General features: G+C 40.7%; 2 protein-coding genes across 3 annotated transcripts in view; one reads left to right on the top strand and one right to left on the bottom strand.

Annotated features, from left to right (window-relative positions):
• RNF157 (ring finger protein 157) overlaps positions 1-21166 on the bottom strand; it is a 79497-nt gene that overhangs the window by 55577 nt on the left and 2754 nt on the right. For both annotated transcript variants that reach the window (XM_061174812.1, XM_061174813.1), the window contains exon 2: positions 3223-3341. In XM_061174812.1, coding sequence (XP_061030795.1) covers positions 3223-3341 — 119 coding nt within the window. The remainder of the gene's footprint in view (positions 1-3222; positions 3342-21166) is intronic.
• LOC133080415 (NHP2-like protein 1) lies at positions 14074-14461 on the top strand. Its single transcript, XM_061176312.1, has one exon. The coding sequence runs from the start codon at positions 14081-14083 to the stop codon at positions 14459-14461; it is 381 nt and encodes a 126-aa protein (XP_061032295.1). The 5' UTR covers positions 14074-14080.

Below are 21166 nucleotides of genomic sequence, written 5' to 3'. Positions count from 1 at the left end.
CTAGAGAGTAGAGGTCAGCTCTGCAGAACTCAAGCGACCAGTCAACCTTCAATCGATGGGCCTTCCCCTAAACAAGCTGATGTGCGGTAACGGCAAACTCCCCAGGTCAGGTCGGCAGGTGGAATCACACACCAGATGTGGACTCTGTCAAGAGACACTCAGGAGAACATGTCATGGGCACGCTGGCTACTTTCGGATGGCTGTCTCTCCATATCTCACAAACCTCACTTGATGATCTACTTAGACAGACTCACAGACAGGACATGCGCAGGGGTCCTGAGTGCACCTGACCTGACCAGCAGGAAAGGGCAGAGGACCCCAGGCTCTGGAGCTGGACTGCTGGGATCAAATCCTGATTTAGTCACTTCCAGGCTTTGCGATCTTTGTTTCAATTCTTTGTGTCTCTTTGTTCTTCATCTGTCATATCAGGACCCTCCTCGTTAGGGTGAGAACACAACGAGAGAACACGTACAGAGAGCTTAGAACAACCGGGCCTGGCAAACAGTAAGTGTTCAATAAATGTTAGCTATTATTATTATTAACTAAGAAAGGGGGAAAGAAAAGGGGAATGTGCTACATTTCTTCTGTTTTCTCTGCTTCTACCTCCCTCTTTGAAGTGACCCTGATTTGCTTTCTTAACATGAAATCATGATGTCTTTTGAAAACATTTGCTCTGTGCCACATGAAGCATAGTTAATGATTACTTCTTAAAAACAACAACAAAACGGCCACTGTTGATGCTCCTTTGGGAGAGAGCCTGCAAGTGAAGGTCAAGTCTGCTCTCCTGTGTTCCTGGAAGAGCTCAGTCATTCACAGGCTCACAGAGACGTGTAAACAAGGCGGTTAAACTTTGCGAAGGTTTGTTAGCTGGCATAAACCTCAAAATGAACCTAAAGAAGTGTTCCTTTGTTTTAAAATCATCTTTGGGACTTCTCTGGTGGCGCAGTGGTTAAGAATCTGCCTGCCAATGCAGGGGACACGGGTTCGAGCCCTGGTCCGGGAAGATCCCACATGCTGCAGAGCAGCTAAGCCCGTGCACCACAACTACTGAGCCTGCGCTCTAGAGCCTGCGAGTCACAACTACTGAAGCCCGCGTGCCTAGAGCCCGTGCTCCGCAACAAGAGAAGCCACCGCAATGAGAAGCCCACGCACCGCAACGAAGAGTAGCCCCCGCTCGCTGCAACTAGAGAAAGCCACGCACAGCAACAAAGACCCAAAGCAGCCAAAAATAAATAAATAAAATAAAATCATCTTTATGGCCTGAAAAGGTAAAAAAAAAAAAAAAACAACTACACTTTTTTAAAGTACATAAACTATTCTGACACCAGAGGAAAGAAAAAAGGGAGGAAGAAATGGACGCAAACAGCAAGTCCATGTGAGAAGAAAGGGCATTTTCCAGGCATAAGCTGACTCTCAGTGAATGAGGAAGAGTACTTATCTGGCTCAATCAGAAAAAAAAGATCTTTCCACTCTAATGGCTAAGGTAGTAGCAGCAAAATCAGAGAACAGACATTTGATAAGTGTGAGCTGTCATAAGTGAATCTGAAGCAGAAAGGACTTGGTATTTTCTAAAGTACTATTGGACTAAGAATTAGAAGCTGTTGAAGGGGGGGATTGTCACCCCAGATAGAAAGGAAGAAAACAATGAAAACCACCACCACCAACAACGTTTTTTAATTAAAGCTCCAGATGGAAGATCATCACCAGATCAACCTTCCTAAAAAACAAACAAATAAACAAAAAAATAATTTCTCCAGGGCACTTATCTGCCTAAAAACCTTCAGTATTCCCCAGAGCCTACAGGAGAGAGTGGAAAACGTCTCGAGGTAATGGAGTCCCCACCTACCTTTCCAGTCTTGTTTCGCCATCAGGAAAGGTCCACTCCCGCCAGACTGGCTTCCTTATTTGTTCCAGGGGAGGAACAAACCATGCTCATTTCAGCTTTGTATCCCCAGCGCCTATCACAGTACCTGGTACACAGTAGTTTCTCAGTAAATGGTTGCTGATTCAACAGAAACGTGAATGCTTTCAGGCCTGTGCTCTGCACCTCACTCCCGGGAGGCCCCTTTCCCACCCGCCTCGTGAAAACCCAGCCATCCTCCAAGGCCTCGTTCTCCACACCAGCACCAAAACATCTGCCCTTGCCACTCCCCTCCCCCACTCCCTATTCCTACAGAATCCCATCCCTTCAGACCTTGAGCACTATTGAAACATTTCCTGTTCCTGTGTTTTGTCTGCCCCACTAAACTAGGAGTTTCTGGAGAAAGGCAGGATATTTTGAAGCAATGAGAAGCAGGGGAAAGGTTATGGATCTCTGGCTAGGCAGATCTAGTTATGTGACTTTGGGAAAACTTTCTGCAAAGCACTTCGAACAGGGCCCAGAACATAGTCTGCACTTCATAAAGGCTATTGCCGCTGTTCATCTCTCGGAACCTCAGTTTTCTCCCAACCTCACTTCTCTCGCTTACAAAATGGGATTGATAATAAATCCTCTGTCAGGTGGGTCTTTGTGAAGATTAGGAATAACGCCTGAGAAGTCTCTAGGGCCTTTCTTAGCACACAGCAGCCACTCAATAGCCATATGGAAGCTATTATTACAAAGCCTCAGGCTGGGTGCAGAGAAAATGCTCCATAAACATTTATGGAATGAGTTGAATGAATGGAGACAGAGACAGTCTGATAGCAGATCAGATATCAAGGGGAACTTTTTCAGTCATTCATTCAACAGATCTTTATTAAGGGCTTATCGTAATGTCCCAGGCTTTGTCCTGGGTGCTGGGATGCAGCAGTAGGACAGCCCTTGCCCTGTGAAATGTACCTTCTGATGGGGAAGGCAGATAATAAACAGGAGGAGACAGAGAAATAAACGCTTATATGGTATTAAGTGCTATGAAGAAGAACGAAAAGCAAGGCGAGGGCAAGCTAGGGGCTGGGCAAGGGCAGTCTGCAGAGGTGGCATTTAGGCAGAGCTTCAGATCCCTAGGAGAGCTGGGTTTTGTGAGCTGTCCTCGCCCTCAGGCAGACTCTGTACTTTTCCACAGGGCGGCCTCTAGTGCCAGGAGACCCTGATCCATCAAAGAGGCTGCGGTCTGGCTCCCAGGGCCCCTCTCAACTCAGACCAAGCTACAAACATGCTGAACCAGCAATTACAAACTTATTTTGACAAGACCGTTTGACTTGGCCACTTAGCCCTGCGTGGATGTAAATGGATTACAATCATACCGCAACTGGTCTGTTCCCCAGAAAGTTCAGATCGCTGTTCTCTCCAAACAGGTAGCCTTCAGGGTGAGTTGAATCAAACTTCTCTCCTCCCATAATGAAGTGGCTGGCAAAATAGCTTCCTAGAGGGCGAGAGACAGAAAAATCAAACAGAAACCAATCAAACTAAGCCAAGCGAGAAAACTGATGCGGAAAAAAAAAAAAAGGTTAACCCTTCAACAAACAATTAGAGCAATTTCTAACCCTAGGAAAATTTTCTTCTCTTGATTGGGGATAATGGCACAAAATAAGCAAAATCATAGCAGTGAGAACCCAAGATACCAAATACAAAATAGATCACCGTATTCCTTGTGACATTCTTAATTGAATCTTTACCATGATCTGCCTGATACCATGAAGCAAAAGACTAGAAGGCCCCACAATGCACATGAACATATAATGTATGAACATATCTATGTTTTATATATATATATGTTAATGAACATATATATGTGTTTTGTTCCTGATTTTTTTCCTTACACTGGAAGCGGTTATTCTTTGTTCTCCACCTATTCAGGAATCTTAACTGCAGGTATCAGCGTGCATACACACATACGTTTCTTTGCCTAGATTTTTCATAAGCCAGCTCATACCTATACACAGAAGTCTCAGCACCTACCTACCTACGTGTATACCTCCATAACCCTCCACAATGAAGGCTCTTTGTTTTTCATATTTGCTTCAAAATGATTGCTTAATAGGAAAATACAAATTTAAATAATATTGCCCCAGGCTTTACCTACCAACTACCACATAGATTATGTAGTTTAATTGGACAAGTTTAGTGCTATGAAAGATACAGACACATACACAAACCCTAGTCTCAAATTCATTAGCAGTGCTAATGGCCAAGGTTACAGGGACATCAGTCACACAGGCTCTCTTTGCCCCACCTTGACTAGCCAGGAGGCAGGGATATTTTCAACTCTACACTAAACAGATGCAATCAGCAGTCAGGGTCAGAATCCCCATCTGCCTTATCCAGATAGAAGGAAGAACCGTGCCAGGACGTGATGGCACTAAGTCACCAAGGGAGGCTTAGGTAACACTGCACATTCCATCTGGGAACACTTTCCAAATCTGATGATTAAACGAATGCTTCTCATAGAATGGATAAACAACAAGGTCCTACTGCATAGCAAAGGGGACTATATTCAATATCCTGTGATAAACCATAGTGGAAAAGAATAGAAAAAAGAATGTATGTATATGTATAACTGAGTCACTTTGCTGTACAGCAGAAATGAACACTTTGTAAATCAACTATACTTAAATTAAAAAAATGCTTTTTTTTTTTTAAATAGATCTTTATTGGAGTATAATTGCTTCACAATACTGTTAGTTTCTGTTGCACAACAAAGCGAATCAGCCATACGCATACACGTCCCCATATCCCCTCCCTCTGAGCCTCCCTCCCATCCTCCCTAACCCACCCCTCTAGGTCATCACAAAGCACCGAGCCGATCTCCCTGTGCTATGCTGCTTCTTCCCACCAGCCAACTATTTTACATTCGGTAGTGTATATATGTCAATGCTACTCTCACCCCAAGTCCTCAAGTCCATTCTCTATGCCTACCTCTTTATTCCTGCCCTGCAACTAGGTTCATCAGTACCATTTTTTTTTTTTTTTAGATTCCATATATATGCGTTAGCATACAGTATTTGTTTTTCTCTTTCTGACTTGCTTCACTCTGTATGACAGACTCTAGGTCCATCCACCTCACTACAAATAACTCAATTTCATTTCTTTTTATGGCGGAGTAATATTCCATTGTGTATATGTGCCACATCTTCTTTATCCATTCATCTGTTGATGGCCATTTAGGTTGGTTCCATGTCCTGGCTATTGTAAATAGTGCTGCAATGAACATTGTGGTACATGTCTCTTTTTGAATTACGGTTTTCTCTGGGTATATGCCCACTAGTGGGGTTGATGGGTCATATGGTAATTCTATTTTTAGTTTTTTAAGGAACCTCCATACTGTTCTCCATAGTGGCTGTATCAATTTACATTCCTAGCAACAGTGCAGGAGGGTTCCCTTTTCACCACACCCTTTCCAGCAAAAAAAATGCTTCTTAAGCCACATTTCTATAATCTAATTCTCCAACAAAGGCAAGCTGTTCAAAGTGAACGACTCCTACCATAACATACTTTATCGATGCTCTCATATACCCCAGTTCTTGGATTAATACAAAGAACTTATGAATCTGCAAAAGTCTTCTTTATGTGTTATACGGCTCAGGTAAATGTTTCAATGTTTTAGGTTTACAGCAAACTCTAAAAAAAAATGAGATTCAGCACTTTCAGCCTGTGAAGAAGCCACAGCAAGGAAGACAGAGAAGAAAGTTCTAACATAAAAACTGAACCAAATGTTCATTTTTTGGATTTTCTACACATGGAGCTGCTTTAGTCTAGAAACACTTATTAAACAAAACAACGTGGATAAAATCACTCGCCACAAAGTGAGGCAATTCTTTAATTAAATAACAAGCACGAAAACATTATTTGAGAGTGATAGCAGCCAAAACCAAAGCAATCACTGAGGAAGACTTGAAAGTTGCCCATCAAAACGAAAACACACAGGGCAGCCATCTGCAGTGATACAACAGTGCGATTCATCATTTAGGAAAGCTTAATTATCAATTATTTATGTCTAGCACTTACTAGCCCTATTTTCCATGTGCATAATTTATAGAGAGGGGAGGTGCCTAGTTGCCATAAGCAGAGGCAGCCATCTCAAAGAATTTGTCATTTACTGTTGAACCTTAGTAAAATATATTTTTTATACATTAGACATTATACATTTATTATACATTAGGTGAAATTAGAAAAGGGAAAGATATTTACATTGATGGATGGATGGCTTGCCCAAATCATGAATAAAGAACCGGGAGAAGCAGGTTTGGTGTCTGGAATGGTACAGGTTGAGTTCAATGTGGGACACGCTGAGTTTCCAGTACCTGGGAGCAGTCAGGTGAGGGATGCGGGGACAATGAAATCCACGGAGATTTGATCCTAGCAAGAGAAGAGCACTAATGGCTTCAGGGTTAAAGTGTTAAAGATGACAGTGTTCTATTGGAAATGCCATTTTTGGGGGAGCTGTGACATTAAAAGAAATTATCCAGAAAGCAGTGTAGAGCTAACTGTAGCCTTGCCTGGCATTAGAAATCAAGAGCACACATATACAAAGACCTAAAATTAGGGCTTCCCTGGTGGCGCAGTGGTTAAGAATCCACCTGCCAATGCAGGGGACATGGGTTCGAGCCCTGGTCTGGGGAGATCCCACATGCCGTGGAGCAACTAAGCCCGTGCGCCACAACTACTGAAGCCCGCGTGCCTAGAGCCTGTGCTCCACAACAAGAGAAGCCACCGCAATGAGAAGCCCGCGCACCGCAACGAAGAGTAGCCCCTGCTCTCCACAACTAGAGAAAGCCCGCGCGCAGCAACGAAGACCCAACGCAACCAAAAATAAATAAATTTATTTTAAAAAATAAAATAAAATAAAATAAAATTAAGGTCAATAATCCACAAATGAAAAGGGGATTTTTCATTTCAGGAGAAGCGTCAATGCCAAGTTCCTGGGAAAAGCTGATCTTCCTTGGCGCACTTAAAATAGAAATGCCTCATCAGGTAAAAGGAAAATTAAACTTAAGACAACCGAAATTTTGTTTTTTCCTCTCTTTTAAATGCACCTCGCTAATAACCCCAGTTAGACTAGAGAGAGAGCAAACTTGCTATCTGCAGCCTAGCTAAAGCATTCTGCCTGTTTGCCCAGGCTGCCCAGAGGTGTGGATCAGGGCACAGTGACCTAGAGTGGCCACATCAGCAGATGGGAACACCAAACACACTAACAATCCTTGAAAAAAAATGCCTTCTGGACAATTTGCACACATTTTTGCTTCTTAGTGTGAACTGCGCTCTAAAATCAGAAATGGTAGGGGAGAAAGAACTGCACTAAAACACTTCTTTGCCTATTTGCTAATGCGAAAAAACACACATGACTAGTAGATAACCTGCAAGCTTTCCATTATTAGTTGGCTATAATTTCTTAACCAAATTATATTTAAAACATAAGGTGTGAGTGGGAGGGGAGGAGGGGAATTAGTGTTTAATGGGTATAGAGTTTGTTTTGCAAGAAGAAAAAGTTCTAGAGATTTTAACACTAATGAACTGTACACTTGAAAATGGTCAAGATGGTAAGTTTAATGTTATGTATTTTTAACCACAATAAAAATAAATATCAAGGAAAAAAAAAAAACCATAAGGTATGGCCCAGAATGACCAGTGCTAATACAATATTTTTTCAGTATTTTTAAGAAGGTATTAAAGAAAAAAAGGCATCCAGGCAAACAAAAAGCAAATTACTTACAAAGGAAGAAAATTAACACTAGCACTGTTCTTCCAGATCAGCACTGAACAAAAATACGCTAACACGGGACTTCCCTGGAGGTCCAGTAGTTAAGACTCCGCGCTTCCACTGTAGGGGGAGTGGGTTCAATCCCTGGTCCTGGAACTAAGATCCCATATGCCGCGTGGCGTGGCCAAAAATATATATATGTATACCATGAGCTATAAATGCAAGCAAGCCACATATGTAATTTTAACTTATCTAATAGCCACATTTTTAAAAAGTAAAAATAAGCAAAATTAATTTGAATATATTTTATTTATCCCAATGTTGGATATTCCAATATGCCAATATATCCAAAATATTATTTCAATAGGTAATCAATATAAAAACTTTTAAGGAGCTATTCACATTCTTTTTTCAACTATCCACGAAGAAAAATACAACTATTTGTTACTCAGCAAGAGAACAAAGAGAAAAATCTTAGAATTCACTAACTTAAATAATTTACCCAGTGAATTAAGATATTAGGGCATATTCCTAACATCACAATGAAATTCAATGTTGCTGAGTGAATTCCAGAATTTATGTCTGTCCCAGTGAGATATTCTGACATTTGCCACCAAACCACTATGTATTATCACATCACGCAATAAAGGGCAGTTAAACCTCCTTCCCGTCTTTCTACAACTCTGTATTTGAAGGGTACCCTAAATGTTAACAAACAGAAACTCTAATTTTATTCTAATTTAAAATAACTTTTCTTTCCAAATCTGTGATATTACTGAAATATGTTGGTCTACAGAAAAAGGGTTATGGGAAAAAACCCAACTGTTTAGGCCTCTAGGTAATAGCAATTTATTTATTGTCATGGCATGATTCCAAATCAAAGATTTTAAGGTTTTTGAAACTTTATATTTTATAAAACTAACAAAATTCAAAGACGCTGAGTAAGCAATAAAATTGTGATAATTTGTATAGAGTAAAAGATGAAGCAAAATATATTTTGGATTTTTTTATTGCAAGATCTGTAATCAATCTTCCCTTCTTTTTGTATTTTTTTAAAAATTGAGGTCACAGTAAAATAAATTAGACAGATATCCTGACAATAAGTGAAAAATACTAATCTTCACCTATTTACTTTTGGACCAATGGAGTTATATCCTTGATTATTGTAGAAAATGGAATTGTACTTCAAAATAACTTCATACAAAATTAAAATATGGGAAAAATTTTTAAAAATAAATAAAAAGAAAAGGAAATAAAAAAGAAAAAATTAAAATATGGAAAAACCGGCTATGGAAATCCATTACGTTTTCATATATTTGAAAAATCTTCATCTATATGACATTTCAATAACATACTTTAAGCTTAAGGTCACAAAAATAAAAGGAAAGTAACAAAATTGTATTTAAACATCTCTAACTGTTCAAGTCAATTCTAATGCTACAGTGCTGCTTTTGTTATTCACGTTTTTTACTTATTTAAAAAAATTATAGGTGGTGGTTAAGAATCCACCTGCCAATGGCGGGGACACGTGTCCGAGCCCTGGTCGGGGAAGATCCCACATGCCGCGGAGCAACTAAGCCGGTGCGCCACAACTACTGAGCCTGCGCTCTAGAGCCCTCGAGCCACAAGCACTGAGCCCACGTGCCACAACTACTGAAGCCTACGTGCCTAGAGCCCGTGCTCCGCAACAAGAGAAGCCACCGCAATGAGAAGTTCACGCACCGCAACGAAGAGTAGCTCCCGCTTGCTGCACCTAGAGAAAGCCCGCGCCCAGCAGCGAAGACCCAACACAGCCAAAAATAAATTAAATAAATAAACAAAATTTAAAAATTATATAAGTAATACATGTCTTTGGCAAAAAAAAATAATACAAAGAAGTATGTAATTTAAAAAGTGATAATCCAACACTATGAAAGGTAACTCCATTATTAACAATCAGTTTGCAGCCTTCCAGATTTTCCTATACATATATAAACACATTCAGGTTTTCTGTTTTGCTTTATTTTGATATTTAACCTAATTGGGATATTACTCATATTGATCTGCATGTTGCTTTTTTTCCTAATGTACTGTAGGCATCTTTCCATGTCTGTACTTATGGATTGACCTCATTGCCTCATTGTTCTTTTTTTTTGGCCCGCTCCGAGCAGCTTGCGGGATCTTAGTTCCCCAAGCAGGGACTGAACCCGGGCCCCAGCAGTGAAAGCACCAGAGTCCTAACCACTGGACCGCCAGGGAATTCCCGACCTCATTGTTCTTAATGACTACATAATAACCACCTCTTATTGAGGGCTTACTCTATACCAGTGCTGTACTAACAAGTATTATATAGGTTATTCCTCAAAACCCTATAAGGTGGGTGTTACTAATTTTTTTTTTTAATTTTACCAAAGAGGAATTGAATGCACAGACAGTTTAAGTACTTTGTCCAAGGTCACACAGCTAGTAAGAGGCAGTGTCAGGCCCCAAATCCAGCTATTTTTATTCCAGAGCCTGTGTGTACTCTTAATGATTACACTGTAATCCCAATGAGTGTCCAGATTGAATTAACTGTTTCCCTACTGATAAACACTCCCTACTCTTTCTAGTTTATGTTGCTTGCCTGCTTTTTTTTTTTTTCTTTCTTTCTATTTGATTGTTTTTACATCTGGAATTTGTCCTCATGGACTGTATGGGATAAGAATTTTTTTTTTTCCAAATAGGAAATTTTACTAACACCATTTACTGACTATTCCATTTCCCCCACTAATTTGAAATGCTATTTTTATCACGCTATATATACCTAGATCTGGATTCTATTCTATTCTGAACTAGTACAATATAGTTTTAACAACTGTAGCTTTACAGTATTTAGAGCAAGGCACATATCAAAGGACCCAAAACTTTCCCACATTCTCAAGTCCCCAAACCAGACCCCTCTACCCGTCTTCCTTTTCCTTTGTGGCACTCCCTCAAAACCCTTCTCCAGGGACTTCCCTGGCTGTCCAGTGGTTAAGACTCTGTGCTTCCACTGCAGGGGGCATGGGTTCGATCCCTGGTTGGGGATTATGATTTTGCATGCCGCACACAGCCCCCCAAAAAACCCCCAAACCCTTCTCCATTACGAAAGTTTCATCACCTTACAACCTCCCCATACTTCTATTCATACTTTCTTGCCGTCTCAAGAAGATATTCCTCTTTTCCCCATTCCAAGGTTAACTTCTTCACCTGGGTTCTCATTCCCAACTGCCTCTATGTCCTCCAGACCTCATCAGAAACCATCGTTCTTTCTCAAGATTTCTACTCCCCTCTCTCCGCTGGCTTTCTACTTGCCTCATTCTACAAATGTCTTCTCTCCCTGACTAAAAAAACAAATACAAAAACAAGTTCCATCTGCCGTGCCTTAAGACCCACCCACTCACCCATTCATCCATCCACCCACCCACATACATCCACCCATCCACCAGTTCATCCTCTGTCTACTCCCACCCCACATCCAACAACTCCTCAAATCTTTTTTTTTTTCCCCTCAAATCTTTACAACAGTTTCCACCACTGCATGAAACTCTTCTCTGGAATACCAACCAGGCCAACTGTCTTTTCCCACAATTCATTCACCTTGCGAATGCTCAGAAGACTTCAACACTAATTTCTGAGTCTTCCTCTTCTTGCCCCACTTTTCCACCCAGCCCCAAACATGGATCTGTCTCTAAGAGCCCCATCCTCTCCTTTTCTTTCATTCTTCCTCTCTCTCTCTTCCTCACAGAATCACAGCAAAGGCTTTGACTTAAGACAGAGCTGGATTTGATCCTGATGCCACCGTCTACCAGCTGTGTGACCTAGGACAAATCATTTAACTTTTTTGAGCATTGGCTTTATTTATTTATTTATTATTTTGGTTGCGCCGGGTCTTAGTTGGCGGCACAGGGGATCTTCTCTGCGGCATGCAAACTCTTAGTTGTGGCATGCATGCGGGATCTAGTTCCCCAAGCAGGGATCGAACCCAGGCCCCCTGCGTGGATTCTTACCCACTGGACCACCAGAGAAGTCCCGCATTGGCTTCTTTATTTGCAAAATGGAGATAATAATACCTCTTTCCAAGGATTGCTGTTGGGATCTAATAAGATAACATTTATGCAGCTGGCTAGGCCCAGTGGGCAATTAATACACGTTGGCCCTCCTTTGCCATCCTCAACTCCCAAACCTTTGTCTCTGATCTTTCTTTGGAGTTTCAGTCCAAATCTTTAACCACCTGCCGTATCTTTTTACCTGGGTATCCCTTCTTTGCCTCAAACTCAGTGAATAACCTTTTCTTCTGGAAGGAGGTGGAATGAAAGGCATTTTATCTTAGGAGTTGGCACCAGAACTCCTCTTAGGGAAAGCTTGATCTTTTTTTGGAATATACATTCATGAGCTACTTAGAATGGAGAATGGCACACCAAAAGTATGGGTGCTTTTGTTGTTTGTTAATGGCACTCAAACTACTTTGTAATTTGTTTTATTTATTTATTTACTTGGCTGTGCTGGGTCTTAGTTGTGGCATGTGGGATCTTTGTTGTGGCATGCAGGATTTTAGTTGCGGCGTGCAGGATCTAGTTCCCTGACCTGGGATTGAACCCGGGCCCCCTGCGTTGGGAGCACAGATTCTTAGCCACTGGACCACCAGGGAAGTCCCAGTAAGTTGTTTTTATTATCAGGGGAAATAATAAACAGAAGAGTCCAAAAAAGGAGAGGTAAGAGGAAAAGAGACATTAAGACAGAGGAAGGCAGGGATTGGTGAGCTGAAGAGCCAGTAAAACTCCCTAGTTGACATACAATTAGGGAGTTTGTATTTCTCCAATGTAAGCCCAAAGCAGGCTCTGTAGTTGTGGCTTGTGGGCTTAGTTGCTCCGCAGCATGTGGGATCTTTCCAGACCAGGGCTTGAACCCGTGTCCCCCGCATTGGCAGGTGGATTCTTAACCACTGTGCCACCAGGGAAGTCCCTAACTTTTTAAGACACTCCCAAACTCTTTTCCAAACTGGCTGTTATCATTTTACATTCCCATCCACAATGCACAAGGATTCCAATTTCTCTGCATTCTCACCAACACTTGATATTGTCTTTTTTATTATTGCTCTCCTAGTGGTTTTGAAGTGTTATCTCATTGTGGTTTTAATTGCATTTCCCTAATAACTACTGATGCTGAGCATCTTTCCATGTATTTATTGGCCATTCCTATATCTTCTTTGGTGAAATGTCTATTCATCTCTTTTGTCCATTCGTAAATTGGGTTGTCTTTCTTCTTAATATTGAGCTGTAAAAAGTTCTCAATATATTCTGGAAGTAAATCCTTTATGTGTTTTGCAAATATTTTCATTCAGAAGGTGGCTTGTCCTTTCATTTCCTTAATGTTGTCTTTTGAAGTAGAAACATTTTTAATTTGGAAGAAATCCAATTTATCAGTTTTTTCTCTTATGGATTTTGCTTTTGGCACTGTATCAAAGAACTCTGCCCAATCTGAAACAAATAAATAGTTTCTCCTATGTCTTCTTTTAGGGGTTTTATAGTTTTAGCTCTTGAATTTAGGTCCATTTTTAAAACAGCTTTGGGACTTCCCTGGTAGTCTAGTGGTTAAGACTCCACTCTCCCAATGCAGGGGGCCCGGGTTCAATCCCTGGTCAGGGAACTAGATCCCGCATGCCACAACTAAAAGATCCTGCATGCCGCAACGAAAATCTCACATGCCGCAACTAAGACCCAGAGCAGCCAAATAAATAAATAAATATTTTAAAAAGTAACAATAAAAAGTTTTATTGAGCTATAATTCACATATCATATAATTCACCTATTTAAAGTGTACAATTCAATGGTTTTTTAGTATATTCACAGAGTTATGCAACTATTCACTACTATCTAATTTTAGAACATTTTCATTATCCCAGAAAGAAACCCATTAGCAGTCACTTCTCATTTCCCCCTCCCCCGGCCACTGGCAGCCACTAATCTACTTTCTGTCTCTATGGATTTGCCTCTTCTGGACATGTCATATAAATGGAATTATACAATATATGGCCTTTTGCCTCTGGCTTCTTTCACTTAACATCAGTGTTTTTCAAGTTTCATCCAAGCTGTAGCAAATATCAATACTTCATTCCTTTTTGTTGCCAAGTAACACTCCATTGCATGGATTTACCACATTTTATCAGTTGTTCCATTCACCAGTTGATGAACATTTGGGTTGTTTCCACCTTTTAGCTATTATGACCAGTGCTGCTATGAACATTCATGTACATGTTTTGGTGTGGATTTATTTTTCATTTTTCTTGGGCATATATATATTATGTGTGTGTGTGTAACATATGACTGTAATTGCTGAGTTATAAAGTAATGAACATTTGAGGCACTGTCAAACTGTTTTCCATAGAGCTTTCTGCAGCGGTGAGGGCTCCAACTCTGACATCACCTGTGCTCCTTGACCAATGACAATACCATGGAACTGGAGCCATGATTGAGGCTGATGTAAATCTGAAGGCCTACCCTCTTGCAGATGCCCACCTCACCAAGAAACTATTGGACCTCGTTCAGCAATCATGTAACTACAAGCAGCTTCGAAAAGGAGCCAGTGAGGCCACCAAAACCCTCAACAGAGGCATCTCTGAGTTCATTGTGATGGCTGCAGACGCCGAGCCCCTGGAGATCATCCTGCACGTCCCACTGCTATGTGAGGACAAGAACGTGCCCTGTGTGTTTGTGCGCTCCAAGCAGGCCCTGGGGCGAGCCGGTGGGGTCTCCAGGCCTGTCATCGCCTGTTCTGTCACCATCAAAGAACGCTCACAACTGAAGCAGCAGATCCAATCCATCCAGCAGTCCATTGAAAGGCTCTGAGTCTAAACAGGTGGTCTCTGTCACACTCCCTGCTGACTCCTACCCCAGGGGTTATGTATCATATTGTCTGTTAGCATCTAGTATTTCCAGCTACCTTCTATGGTTATAAAAGATTGTAGCGCTAAATCTGGAAAAAAACCAAACAAACTGTTTTCCATAGCAACTGTACCGTTTTACATTCCCACCAGCGGGGGACCAGGATTCCAATTTCTCCACATCCTCACCAACACTTACTATTTGTTTTTTAAATTATCACTATCCTACGGGATGTGAAGTATTATCTAACCGTAGTTTTGATTTGCATTTCCCTAATAGCCAATGATGTTAAGCATCGTTTCATTGTTGACATGCTTACTGTCCATTTGTATATCTTTGTTGGACAAATGTCTACTCAAGATCTTTGCTCCTTTTTTAACCAGGTTGTCTTTTTGTTTTTTGAATTGTACAAGTTCTTTATATATTCTAGATATAAATCCCTTATCATACGTAAGATTTGCAAATATTTTCTCCCATTCTGTGGGTAGTATTTTCATTCTGTGATCCATTGTGAGTTAATTTTTGGTCATGTGAAGAAAGGGTCTAAGTTCATTTTTTTGCTTGTCAATATCCAATTGTCCTAGCACCATTTGTTGAAAAACCTATCCTTTCCCTGTTGAACTGTCTTGGCACTTCCGTCAAAATCAACTGACCATAAATATAAGGATTTATTTCTGGCTTGCAATTCTGTTCCATTGATCTACATGCTGTTTTTTTAAGATTTTTTTTTTTTTTTGATATGGACCATTTTTAAAATCTTTGTTGAATTTGTTACAATACTGCTTCTCTTTTATGTTTTGGTTTTTTGGCAGCAAGCCAGTGGGATCTTAGCTCCCCGACCAGACCAGGAATCGAGCCCGCACCCCCTGCGTTGGAAGGTGAAGTCTTAACCACTGGACCACCAACGAAGTCCCTGATCTATACGTTTCTTGTTGTACCAATACCACATCATGGCTTGATAGTAATTTTTGAAATTGGGTAGTGAAAATCCTCCAAGTTTGTTCTTCCTTTTCAAAATTGTTTTGGATATTCTAGGTCCTTTGAATGTCCACATACATTTTAGAATTGGCCAGCCAATTTCTTCAAAAAAGTCTGCTGGGATTTTACCAGAGAATGTACTCAATTTTCAGATCAATTTGGAGAACACTGGCATCTCAACAATATTGAGTTTTCCATTCCATGAACATGAAACGTCTATTTATTTAGATCTCTTTAAACTTTTTTAGTTAAAGCATCAATCTCAGCAACATTTTAGAATTTTCATTGTACAAATCATACACTTATTATGTGAAATTTATTCCTGAGAACTGTATCCTTTTTGATGCTATTGGGAATGGCAATAGTTTCCTTAATTTCATTTTCAGATGATTGCTTGTATATAAAAGCACAATTGATTTTTGTGTGTTGATCTGATCTTGTATCTGCAAAGTTCCTCACTCATTTTTTAGTTCTAGTAGGTTTTTTTGTGGAATCTTTGGTATTTTCTATACATAGGATCATGTCATCTATGAATAAAGACAGTTTCACTTTTTTCTTTACAATCTGGTTGCCTTAAATTTTTTTAAAAATGTGTTTGTTTGTTTTGCCTTATTGTACTAGTTAGAATCTCCAGTTAATACTGAATGACAAAAGCAGACATCCTTGTCTTCTTCCTGATCTTAGCAGGAAAGCATCTGTATCTCACCTTTAAGTATAGTGAGCTATGAGCTTTTCATAGATGCCCTGTATCAGATTGAGGAAGTACCCTTCTATTCCAAGTTTGCTGAGTGTTTTTCATCTTGAAAAGGTGTTGGATTTGTTAAATGTTTTGTCTGCATCTATTGAGATGATCATGTAGTTTTTATTCTTTATTCTACCAATATGGTGTATTAACACTGATTGATTTTTCAGATATTAAACCAACCTTGCATTCCTGAGATAGATCCCTGGTCATGATATATTCTGTATTCTTATTTATCTCTGTACGCCTGCATTCTACCTTTGATACTAGATGATAAGCACTGAAATTTTGGAAGGAGTGTAATTTTTATTTATTTATTTAGTTAGTTTTGGCTGCATCAGGTCTTCGTTGTGGCACATGAAATCTTTCATGCGGCATGTGGGCTCTTTGTTGTGGCTCTCAGGCTTACTTGCCCCGTGGCATGTGGGATCCTAGCTCCCTGACCAGGGATCGAACCTGTGTCCCCTGCATTGAAAGGCGGATTCTTAACCACTGGACCACCAGGGAAGTCCAGGAAGGAGCGTAATTTTTAAATAATGATTTTTAAACACTGAAATTTTTAGACTTTTAAAAATATGTTTCCCCAGCACAAGCACTCTTTCAGAAACTAAAAACTTGAGCTCAGCACCTATTTAGCAAGAATAATTTGTTAAAATAAGAAGCCACTGGGGGGACCTCCCTAGTGGCGCAGTGGTTAAGAACCTGCTTGCCAATGCAGGGGACACGGGTTTGAGCCCTGGTCCGGGAAGATCCCACATGCTGCGGAGCAACTAAGCCTGTGCACCACAACTACTGAGCCTGCGCTCTAGAGCCCGTGAGCCACAACTACTGAGTTCACGTGCCACACCTACTGAAGCCCGCACGCCTAGAGCCCATGCTCCACAATAAGAGAAGCCACCGCAATGAGAAGCCCACACACCGCAATGAAGAGTAGACCCCCGCTCGCCGCAACTAGAGAAAGTCCGCACACAGCAACGAAGACCCAAAGCAGCCAATAAATAAATAAATAAATTTATAAAAAAAAAAAAAGAAGCCACTGGGAATTCCCTGGCAGTTCAGTGGTTGGGATTCTGTGCTTTCACTGCTGAGAGCGCGGGTTCAATCCCTGGTTGGGGAACTAAGATCCCACAAGCTGTGGGGCATGGCCAAAAAAAAAAAAAGAAGCCGCTATGACTGTTAATTTTTATGTCACCTTGGCTAGGTTATGGTGGTCAGTTGTTTGTCCAAACACTAATCTAGATGTTGCTGCCAGGATATTTTGTAGATGTGATTAACATTTATAATTAGTTGACTTTAAGTAAAAGAGATTACCCTTGATAATGTGGGTGGGCTTCATCCAATCAGTTGAAGGCTTTAAGAGCAGAAACTGAGGTTTCCTGGAGAAAAAGGAATTCTGCTTTAAGACTAACATAGAAATCCTGCCTGAGTTTCTCATCTGGCAGACTGTCCTACAGATTTCAGACTGAAGAATACAACATCAACTCCTGTCTGAGTTTCCAGCTTGCTGGCCTGCCCTACAAATTTTAGACTTGCCAGCCCCCACAATAATGGAGGCCAATTATATGTATATATCTCCCATTGGCTCTCTTTCTCTGGAGAACCCTGGCTGATACAGCCATCAAATAGCTTATATTGTTAATCCTCCCTTCTGTGACCCACATCATGAATTACAAAGTTGATTCTGAGGGCTTTTATCCTGCTGATTACCATAGGCATCAAAATCACAGGATCAGAATCTATACACTGGTGCACAGCACAACGCATGATATATACATAGCAGGTGCCCAAGAATGTGCACTGATGGTAATAAACAGAAAGAGAAAAGAGATGCTAAAGAACAAAAGAACACAACCACCATCATATAAGTAAATGAAAGGCCCCAAATCATAAGACAAAATCAAGAAGTGAAAGAAATCAGTCTGCTCTTAATGAAGTAAAGTATAAATAAAGCAAAAATATTGGAGGTTTCGAAAGTAGAAGAATTACCACTTTTTAAGTGTTCAAAAATAATACTGGGGCTTCCCTGGTGGCTCAGTGGTTGAGAATCTGCCTGCCAATGCAGGGGACACGGGTTCAATCCCTGGTCCGGGAAGATCCCACATGCCACGGAGCAAATAAGCCCGTGCGCCACGACTACTGAAGAGCCTGTGCTCTAGAGCCCGTGAGTCACAACTACTGAGCCCGCGTGCCGCAACTACTGAAGCCTGCGCGCCTAGAGCCTGTGCTCCACAATGAGGAGCCACCACAATGAGAAGCCCGTGCACTGCGACGAAGAGTAGACCCCGCTCGCCGCAACTAGAGAAAGCCCTCGCGCAGCAGCGAAGACCCAACACAGCCAAAAATAAATAAATTAAATAAATAAATTTATTTTAAAAAAAATATAATAATACTAGCGTTTGAACTCCTGATCTTGATGACTCCATCATTAAATGGAAGAACCTTTACATTTTTTATGGTATTAAATGTATTTACTATGAATTTCAGAAACCTACATAATTTTAGTTAACCTATCAATCAAAATGTGCCAGAACCAAATAATTCTTTATTCTGCAGTAAGTTCCATCTTTGAAAGCCCCTGGTTTCGAAACATATTTAACTGATGCCCCTAAAAGCTAAAAGAAACTTTTATAACTATTTGATAAGCAAAGACTTAGTACCCACGCTTTAGAAATGTGGTCTGCCGTAGGACAGACCCACCTGACAAGCATGTGTGGACTCCAATGTAACAAAAATTTGGAAAATGATGATGTTAGCTGCTCAAGACTCTGATTACCATTCTGAATTTTTATAATAGGTTTCCCTCTTAACACCTGAGCAAAATGAATTACTCCTATTTTCCAATTTGCTCAAATATGTAAGAGAAAAATGAACTAAATTTATCAGGTACTGAATTAAAATGGATTAAATTGTCTTTATAGTATGCCTATTTCTTCCTGGACAGAGAAAACAGAACTAATGACTCTTATCAACATGGGGACCCCTTTCAAAAGTCAGGCCTACATGCATAAAAACAACCACCTCAGCAAAGCCCTAACTTTGCTGAACCAATGATTGTGGGCTTTGAAAGAAGCGAAGATCTCAGAGAAGAATTTAAAAGCACGTATGGTTTTTAACTCAAAAATTACAAAGGGGGCATTCCTGGTGGCGCAGCAGTTGAGAATCTGCCTGCCAATGCAGGGGACACGGGTTCGAGCCCTGGTCTGGGAAGATCCCACATGCCGCGGAGCGACTAGGCCCGTGAGCCACAACTACTGAGCCTGCGCGTCTGGAGCCTGTGCTCCGCAACAAGAGAGGCCGCGACAGTGAGAGGCCCGCGCACCGCGATGAAGAGTGGCCCACGCTCGCCGCAACTAGAGAAAGCCCTCGCACAGAAACGAAGACCCAACATAGCCAAATAAATAAATAAATTAATTAATTAATTAATTAAAAAAAAAATTACAAAGGCATGACCAAATGCAGAACAGTGCTATAAATAGCTTTCTATGTTAATGTAGAAATACTCTACAGAAACAAACTCCCATCATACCTTCTGTTATTTAAATGATTAATATTTATGTATTTATTAACACAGCTAAAAATCACCTAAGAACATATGTATAACATTAATCATTACTGCATTGTTTGCAATAGTAAAAGACTGAGAAAAAAAAACCACTCCCAAATGTTCACCAATAGACTGTTAAAAACTGATAGCATGCGCACACAAAGAAATGTTACACAGTTGTTTTTTTTTTAAAAAAGAACAACAACAACAACAAAAAACCCTCTCTAATATGGAGATAATATAAAAAGATCTCCAATATGTTTGAAAGTAAACAAAACAAATACAAAACAAGGTGCAGAGCAGTCTAAGTAGCATATGCTATGCTTGTATTTACACAAGAAACTCGGGACGAATTCCAGAAAGTGGTTACGTAGGTACGGGAGGTGTATGGGGAGGAACTAGGTGGATGAACAGCTACAGTGAGAACTAGGCTTTCACTGTACGCCTTTTCATTCTTTTAAACTTTGAACCATGTGACTATATTACTTATTCAAAAAAATAAATAATTCGAAATAATTTTAGGCTATTTTATTTTCACCTATCTCTATTAAAGAAAAAAGAAAAAAAGCTGTAAACCCAAGTTCCAACATGAAATCAGCTGTTCTCAATACTTTTTAAACGCTTCTAGTTCAATGTGCATACAAAACTAAGGGGTTCCTTTAAAAATACAAAAAAGAGGGACTTCCCTGGTGGCACAGTGGTTAAGAATCTGCCTGCCAATGCAGGGGACACAGGTTCAAGCCTTGGTCCGGGAAGATCCCACATGCCGCGGAGCAACTAAGCCTGTGCGCCACAACTATTGAGCCTGCGTGCCACAAATACTGAAGCCCACCTGCCTAGAGCCCATGCTCCACAACAAGAGGAGCCACCGCAATGAGAAGCCCGCGCACGGCAATGAAGAGTAGCCCCACACGCCGGAACTAGAGAAAGCCTGCGCGCAGCAACGAAGACCCAAAGCAGCCAAAAAAAAAAAAAAAAACAAGAAAGAAAAAGCAATTTCTTCTGGGCACTGTGACCATCATTACGGGGACAGATGACCATGCGCTTACTGAAACAACTACTCCAAGGCCATCGAGTAACAGAGACTTTCCAGTGAGCCAGAGGGCGGTCGCAGCTCAGCCAGTTTAGTCACCTGGAGAAAACTGACTCTGCTATTTGCTTTTTTCTACTGTCCGTACTCAAGATAGGGAGACCTCAAAATCAACCCAGCCTGATTCTTCAACAGGGAGTCAGGCCTCTGAGTTTTGTCTCAATTCTGATGCAGAATAGCCTCCATTCCACAAACCACCGAGGACAAGTTCAAAATTCAATTCCTTGAAAAAGGCAGAGGCTTTCGTAAGAAGAGCACTAACTTGCTGGGTAACCCTGGCCTTACCAATTCATTTCTCTGGGCCTCCATTTTCCT

The sequence above is a fragment of the Eubalaena glacialis genome, chromosome 19, assembly GCF_028564815.1.
Source record: "Eubalaena glacialis isolate mEubGla1 chromosome 19, mEubGla1.1.hap2.+ XY, whole genome shotgun sequence".
In the NCBI taxonomy this organism is placed as follows: Eukaryota; Metazoa; Chordata; class Mammalia; order Artiodactyla; family Balaenidae; genus Eubalaena; species Eubalaena glacialis.
Note: the sequence above shows the minus strand (reverse complement) of the source record. Positions and strands in the feature narration are given on the sequence as shown.